Source organism: Priapulus caudatus, unplaced genomic scaffold, assembly GCF_000485595.1.
Source record: "Priapulus caudatus unplaced genomic scaffold, Priapulus_caudatus-5.0.1 Scaffold944, whole genome shotgun sequence".
Taxonomy (NCBI): Eukaryota; Metazoa; Priapulida; class Priapulimorpha; order Priapulimorphida; family Priapulidae; genus Priapulus; species Priapulus caudatus.
Genome location: NW_014578005.1, coordinates 55,427 through 63,762, shown reverse-complemented (window position 1 = coordinate 63,762; position 8,336 = coordinate 55,427). Strand labels below are relative to the sequence as shown.

The 8,336-nt window shown below is 43.7% G+C and overlaps 1 protein-coding gene across 1 annotated transcript in view; it reads left to right on the top strand.

Moving 5' to 3' along the window:
• The window catches only part of LOC106814555 (neogenin-like), a 32,076-nt gene that overhangs the window by 13,587 nt on the left and 10,153 nt on the right, over positions 1 to 8,336 (top strand). Inside the window, exons 21-27 of the mRNA XM_014818879.1 lie at positions 2,448 to 2,608; positions 4,666 to 4,826; positions 5,069 to 5,727; positions 5,892 to 6,071; positions 6,663 to 6,752; positions 7,333 to 7,417; positions 7,866 to 8,001. Of these exons, the coding sequence (XP_014674365.1) occupies positions 2,448 to 2,608; positions 4,666 to 4,826; positions 5,069 to 5,727; positions 5,892 to 6,071; positions 6,663 to 6,752; positions 7,333 to 7,417; positions 7,866 to 8,001 (1,472 nt within the window). The remainder of the gene's footprint in view (positions 1 to 2,447; positions 2,609 to 4,665; positions 4,827 to 5,068; positions 5,728 to 5,891; positions 6,072 to 6,662; positions 6,753 to 7,332; positions 7,418 to 7,865; positions 8,002 to 8,336) is intronic.

The window sequence follows — 8,336 nt, the reverse complement described above, 5'->3', positions numbered from 1 at the left end:
ATTGCGGACTGTTCGCTGGCAGATATGGATCCGATCGACGGGCAATTCAATCGGCGCACCGTTCCATATCTTCGAGCGCTGCATACTGTCGTAGGACGTTCCCGCGGTCGCGTGCGCCTTGCCGCGGAATTGCGCGCAAGATCTGCGCTTCTAGCGCTTGGGATCAACACCTCCTTTCGGCAACGCTTCTCTAGTATCCCGTCTCATCTGGTTGTTATCTTATCATGTGCATCCATCCAAAAGTCATATCGTGTTCATCCAGATGAGACGGGATACCAGAGAAGTGTTGCCAAAAGGAGGTGTTGATCCTAACCGCTGAGCGCGGATGTTGCGCGCAGTTCCGCGGCAAGGAGCACGCGACCGCAGGAACGTCCTACGACAGTATACAGCGCTGGCAGCTATGGATCCGTGCGCCGAATGCATAGGCCGGCGCACGGGTCCATAGCTGCCAGCGAACAGTCCGGAATTTTAGCGGGGCACACAGGGCAGAGATTTGGGACGTGGGAGGAACTCGCGACTTAGATGGGGGCTCGTACAGATGGGGGTGGGCGAGAGCGAAGCTTTTGATTTTGCGGTGGTTCCATTTCCGTGTGGTCTTAGGCGTTTTCACTATAAGTTGTACAGCGCCCCATGACGCCTGTCCTATGTAACACTTGATATGTGAACATCAGAGAGATCGCACCATGATTGCATGAAGAAATGGATGAGGATGTTGTATGAGAGAGTATGCACATTATGTGGCTATTCGTAACATCGAACTGATTCCTCTGCGTATTGCTCTGCTCTGTGCTGCTACAGAACGTCATGACAGCAGTACCTACGTCGTGTTGAAGGGAACTGTCGACAGCCGTCATGTTGAAAATGTCGGCGATGTTGTTTTGCCTGAAGTTCTTCATGTAACGTGATGTTGTGCACACAATCGCCAACTTCCTCAATATGATAGATTTGGATGACATTTGTCACGTGTAGTTAGACTTATATTGCTGAACGGCGCATATATGACTGCCGGAGAATGTATAACTGTTGTGTATAAAAGTTGCAAAGATATTAAAAATCCGACCGTTATTTCATGACAAATTTCATGAAATAGTGATACGAAATAGTATGCGGATTGTGCGCCCATTTACCTCTTTCAAATCATACGCTGTTTACAAATCTCCATTCGCTGGATTTCCCCCGAGCTCCGCCCGCTTTAAAAATAGTGCTAGCATTGTGGCAGTGGTATCTTGAGTGTGCGAAGTGGCAGTGGTATCCTGGACCTGGTTCCACATTCGTGGATTAACTTTAACCCTGAGTTAAGACTAACTCTGAGTTAAACTCACTAACTCTGAGTTAGTAAACTCCGAGTTAAATTTTGGTTTCATAAACATGGATTAAATCCTGAGTTAAGTAACTCAGAGTTAACTCAGAGCAAGACTCAAAGTAACTCAGAGTTAGTATCCCATAATTGCACATAGAACAGACGAACATGATAGACGCATGATAGACGCATGATAGACGCATGATAGACGCATAGACGATAGACGCATGATAGACGCATAGACGATAGACGCATGATAGACGCATGATAGACGCACAAACATGGTAGAAGGTGTAATGAAAAAACGTTATAATGAAAACCGGCAGCGATAAATAAATGAGGAAAAATATTTTGCCAATGCGGGGATTGAACCAGCAACTTTCGCGCCATGCAGTAGCACGGCGCTTTAACAACTGCGGCTATTAATGCCGGCCGTTTGTTATAGCCGGCCGAACCACACCATCCTCAGGAAAAGTCGTAACAAAATGCTATGCATATAGCCTCGTTGCGCCATCTATCGCACACCATATTTACTACACTGATGAACAAAAACAAACAAACAACAAAGTTCAACTCCGTTTTTTACATCAAACCAAGCGCGCCGAGTACCGAACTAAGAATTACGACCATTTCTAGCAAATGTCTAGGTACGTGGGTATAGTCAAACCCGTCGTGCAATCGCCAGAACTGCTCAATTCAGCGAACTTCCCGCATACTTGCTATATAGTAAACCCGTGTAATTTGCTATTCAATGAGGGCAGCGTTGTTGTGTTAGTGTGCCGCCACGCGGCGTTTTTCGCGCTTCATTGTCCAGTGCTTTGTGCAGCTAACTGCACATTCGTTGGCTTCTGTGAGGTCATCTTCAGTGCATGGAGCTTGGAGTTGTGGGCAGATAAGAAGATTTTGCATTGTCTGCGTTTCACCGCAGTCACAGGTAGTGGATCGAGTCACTCGAATATCCCCCACTTTGCCATGATGTCTTTAGTTTGTCTTCACTGCTATCTTGTCTTTAGATCTGCCAACCTGGGTACGAAGTCTGTTGAGACCTTTCCAGGTGCATCAGCTGTTCTGAGCTTCCTTTTGGAGTTCCTCTGCTGGTGTCATACCCAGATCACTAGTTAAAAGATGTGTGTTGATGATATTGCAGAACTTCGTCCGTGGGGACACTACTCCGTTGTAGTGCAGGGGTTCAACGATGCCGGGAGAGGTGTTACGAGTCCTCCTGTCATCGTCAAGACCTACCCTGAACCACCGTCCGGTCCGCCGCAGCGTGTGTCAGCCGAGGTGTTTAACTCCAGTGCTATTAATGTACGTTTGCAATATCTACTTATACCTGCAGTTAGTAAAGAATATTCTGAGGTGCACTGCATCAATGGCAAGGTCGACTCTTCACATATATATGATGCTACTCTAGAGTTATCATTGGAGAAAGCAGGGGCGTAGATAGCGGGGGGGATGGGGGGGATGCATCCCCCCCCACTTATTGACGTGGGGGATGGCGTGTACAATCATCCCCCCCTACTTTCAGGAGGAAAATGGGGATTCAAAATTTTCTGGGGGAGGACCTGCATACCCCCGCCTGTTTCTTACCACCTTCCTCGAAAACCTGCATTGGCCACTGTCGAGCGTAACAAATTGAGCACCCCCACTTCAAAAATTGTTCCGCGGCGCCTGTAGAGTACTGCTAACAAAGATTATGATTATGAATATTTGTATGCATATCAAAAGTCATCTGACAGGGGCGTAGATAGCGGGGGGATGGGGGTATATTCACCCACACTTATTAAGGTGGGGTGGCTTTCATCCCCCCTACTTTCAGGAAGAAAATGGGGAAAAATTTAATATTTTACAGACAATAAATACTGGATATTTATCTACAAATCCGTCATCGCTATTCATACTCTCCTAATGTATTATTACAGAAATGGAACGTGACATACATCTACTGTAACATGGCTGTAACTCGTTCCAAGAATGACATTATTTTACTGAAACTCAGACGGTTAATTTTGGACGAGTTTCCCATATACGATTTTTTATTCAAAATCCTCAAAGTCTTATCACTGCTCACGAAAGTTAAATCCTTGCTTTATTCAAAATTATAATAGACCTTTTGAGAGTTGGGATGTTGAATCTTCACGGGGATTGAATGGGAAAATTCTATTTTATCTCACTTTTGGGGAGGGGATGGGGGTGCTGAGACCCGACCGGAAGTATATTCCTGATTTTGTATAAGGGGTGGAAAAATGCACTTTTTTGTTCAAATCTGGTTGTTTTTCTCATATTTTTTTGCATTTTTAACGCTCTCAGTAAAATATACGTTTTATCAAAATTTCAGGGGGAGATGATTCCAGTGCTGTAGTTGTCAACGGGGGGTCGGTAGCACGGGGCGGTCGCCCCCCCCCTAGAATTTTCAGGGCAAAGGTATTTTAGCCTAGGTAAGTCTGCACTGGTAACCCCAGTGAGGACATGTACATAGCACAGATTTGGTAGTAAGTATTTTAGTCTGGTGTCCCCAAAGGTAAAAATACTCAACTTAACAGTGATGTTATTGTGATGAAGATTGTTTAATAGTGCTGCCTCATAGTGCAGGAAATTGCATCGAAGAGGTGTTACTTTCAACAAAATTCCCGGGCCCCCCCCCCCCCTAAACAGGAAGGGGACACGCCCTGAAGGAGGAAAAATCCTGATATTCTATGATAGAGATGTACAAAATTGAGGCTTTTTAGATTGCAACTATTCAACAATTCTACAAATGGGGAGGCGTGACACCGCAACCCCCCCCATCCCCCGGATGCGCTAGTGCCCATGAGCTCGCGATGATTCGCCCCCCCCTGAATTTTCTTCTTGGACGCCACTGGTTGTGTGTGTGTGTGTGGAGAGAGGGGGGGTTTGCGTGTTATTAAACCTCTGGGATGCAAAGGAAAAAATTACCCTAGAATTCACAAAATTGCACTTACAGTTACAATATCAATTTTTTTCAATTCCCTCAGAAACGGCTATCTTGAAGGTTCTAAATTGCTAAAATCCAAGAGCTTCCAGGGGCTCCGCCCCCTGGACCCCACCCATTAAGGGCTTTGCGCCAAGGCGCTCGCGGTGTGCGCTACTCGCGCACACTCTTCATATACATTGTCATGGAAGTAACAGCGAAATCATCCCCCCCACAACTGAGGACCTGTCTACGCCACTGGGAGAAAGTGACTTTGATCATTAAATGAATGAACAATCAGCGAATCAATTAAATCCTATTGGTGTTCTTTAGCTACTGTTATAAACTAGCAGTGCTTTTCCTTTAGACAGTATATGTTAGTCTAATATTCTTTGCCCGAGACACACAATGCATGTACATAATATTTGCTGCTTAGGTTGCTTGGTTGCCAGTGGCTCCCCCTCTGAGGAACAGTGAGATTCATGGCTACGTTGTGGAGTATATAAGCAGGAGTACTGGGGATACAGGCAGACTCTACATATCTAGTGATGCTCCACCAAACTCGGGCACTGACCAGCAGTTTTCTGCCGTCATCGGGTACGGATAGAGAACAATTTGCTGTAATTTATAAAGGAAGTTTGGGCCAGCTTTTACAACACTACAGTTGTAATAATCACATTTAAAAATTGGCATGCTCTTCATTTTAACAATGCATTGCTGTTAATTGTAAAAAATAATTGTAGCATAGTTCAACATAAAGAATTTTTATCAATTTTTCGTCAAACCATTTCAGACCCATAATTAAATACGCTATATTAATGCTTATGATTTGTTTCTAGGTCACTTCATCCATGGGCGCCATACAGGATACAGGTGGCAGCTTACACTAATCAGGTGCCAAATGGTTTCGGACCATTCAGTGTTCCTCTGGCGATCTGGACCCATGAATCCTTGCCAGGTCACATCTCCAACCTTGTCGTAATATCGCCAGCACCTGAAACACTGCACCTCTCATGGGACCCACCGCTGCGAAAAAACGGACGACTGGTGGGATACGTGTTGTACGTCATCGGACGCAATGGATCGGTCGTTGACAATCAGATGACAATCGTTGAGAATCTACAGGTGGGTGACGTTGCAAGCACGAAGGGAAGTGGACGAGTGACAAACTATTCGACTGCAGAAGGGAGTCGGACAATGATGAACTCTGGCATCTCGTCCAACCGTCAGACAAGACACGATCCGGCGGTGCAGCTGGGACTGGGAGCAAACAGGAAGTCACGCAGCGCCCGCACACTGTTGCCTAGCAACTACGTGACAGGGACGTTACCTGCAGAGATCGACTACAAAACGTTGAAAAATAAGACGGAGCCAGTATTCACGAATGACACTTCTCTGACCATCGTCCACATGAATGCTGACCTGTCCTACTCCATCTCTGTAATGGCTGTCAACTCCATAGGTGTTGGGAGTCCTGTCAATGCGACAGGCATCACAGGTGAGTGTAATGTTTTTCGTGACTGCGCCCGTTTCGTTTATGCATGTAAATCATGTAAGAGTACTCAGGTCATTGTAATACATGTTATCAGAAGTAGATCTACTATATTGCCCTATTATCTACTTCTGATGTTACTATATGAAAACCATTTGTTGGATCTACAGTACAGCGGCAACTGACCACCGTCACAGAAGCGAATGTTTTCACTGTAACAAGCATGGAAAGGAATGAAACGAATACGATGAAGAACCATACTCAGCCGACGGTTGTCAGCACGGAGGTGGAGGCGAATCAAACACTTCCATCCGGGCCAGTCACTGAGCAGTGGCTATCAATCATCATAGGTCAATCACACAGCACGCGTGCGTGCATGCACACGCGCACATATGCACACACACGTTACATAGTAGACTGTAAAGTCAATCATAATCAAAGTCACAGTGCGCGAAATTAGCGCTATTTTGCCGTCGGTCACCGGCTCAACCCCCTAAATCACTGGTTCAACCTCCAATATAATCAGTCCACTTGGCCTATTCAAAATTTTGCCTATCTTGCCTTTATATCAACAATCCTTACCAATCTTTTGACTAGTTTTTACTTAGTGACTACTAAGAAGTAAATCATGTTCCAGCAATTCCTGTCAAACATGTAGAACTCCACTGATAGCAATGAAATACTGAAATACTACGAGTATGCCTAATAAACACCAAGCTAATACATTTATTAATAATGGAATAAATTGAACAAAGTTAAGGGCCTGTTCAAACTTGTAAGGGCCTGTTCAATTTGTCTAAGGGCCTGTTTAAAATTTTGGGTGGGCCTGTTCATATTTTGGCTAATTTCATGCCCTGAAGTCAAATAATATGGAATCCCAGTTGATATTAATTGGTTTTTAAAGTGGCATGATTGTATTCTGTTTACTTGCCTCACTATAGGTGCTTCAGTGAGTGGTACCATGGTGATAGTGTTTGTCCTGGGACTCTGTCTCCGTAGTTACTGTTACCATGACAGCCGCAAGCAGACACGTAAGTTGTCAACGTGCACCTAGATTTACGTTTAAAGTTAAATCTAGGACACGTTAAATGTATTGAAAGCCTCAAGCAAATCATGTATTATACTCGTATAATACCTTAATGGTTCTTTTTATAGGGACACATTAAATAACAGGTTGTAGGTAGTGATGGATGAGTAACACTGATATGCCTGAGGCACTGTTTACGCAAGCGAACCTGGTTTAGTAGGTTAATACACAAGCTCTTCAGCTTTCTGCACTGAACCAGCCTATTGACTGCTCAAAACGCATATAATAGATTGCAGGCAGTAGACCGTGCAGAATGCAGGTGAAAATATCCGTGACGAACAGTAAACACAGCTATGTTAGGACGTTAGTGGGTGGCAGCGTTTACGACTCCTACACTGTTTTATGCAGGTGCAAGTTCAGATCTGGTGCTTGGATGACAGTGCATCAAAATATATCTGCATATAGACGTAAATGACATATATATTGGGCTACATTTGTTAGAGGAAAGTGCTAGTGTGACACTGAATTTATAACTTGGTAATATCACTTTATACCTGTTTTTTTCATACTATCTTTCCAACTAGACTTGAAAGCTAAAAGACACCCTAAAGACACAGTTTGGCCTAATATAGTGAGAATAAGCAACAATAAACATATCCAGGATAGAATGTAAGTAGATATATAGGTCGATATTTTGCTATCTAATATTGCTTTAAAAATCATTGTAATAATATCAGGAGTAAGATAATATAGATCTATATTATCTTACTCCTGATAATATTGTGTCTGTAAACACTATAGAGATTTACATACTATTTATATATACTATCTAACACTTAAATAAGTCTAATGATGTTATCAATACGTCATGCCATGGATAATTCATCTGTATAAACGTCTTCAGCGTATATGCTTAAAGCAGTGTTATAAAATATGCTATATATTGTCGTAAATGCAAATATGTATCATGTTACAAATCATGTCAGTATCTAATTAAATGAGATAAGTGTGATCGAATGTGAAAATTACTGATTAAAATGCAAGTCTTACTTCAAGAAGACAATAATATATAGTTTTCATAGTATGAATCAGAATGTTACTGACTAACCCTACACAGGTCGCATGCTCCTGTGTATGGTGCTGGCCCACGCCAGGACGATGCCCACCTACGCAAGTTCTTGGAAATGCAAGGAAAGGCAGTTGACGTGCCTATGCGCAATGTTGCCACGCAGACAGCACCAAAGCCCAAATATGTAAGCACCAATTTTGTTATAACCATTTCTCTACCGACGAGCTCTAAACAGTTCTTCAAACCTAGTCACAGGTCGTCAATCCCGGACACACCCAAATTCAATCACCCATGGTCCATACTCTATTTTAAGAAACATTTGTTTATGTACAGTTTACCAAAAAAACATGAATGTTAAAGGGACTAGCTATGCGTTCAGACCTCAGAACAATCGAAGTGTATTGTGGATAAGAGAGGACCTCGTTGTGCCGACATGCACTTGGGGAGGAGGAGCCAACCAAATTACGTCAGAGGCACTCGCGCCCTGATACGCTCACACAGGGGCGTACACCGAAGTGA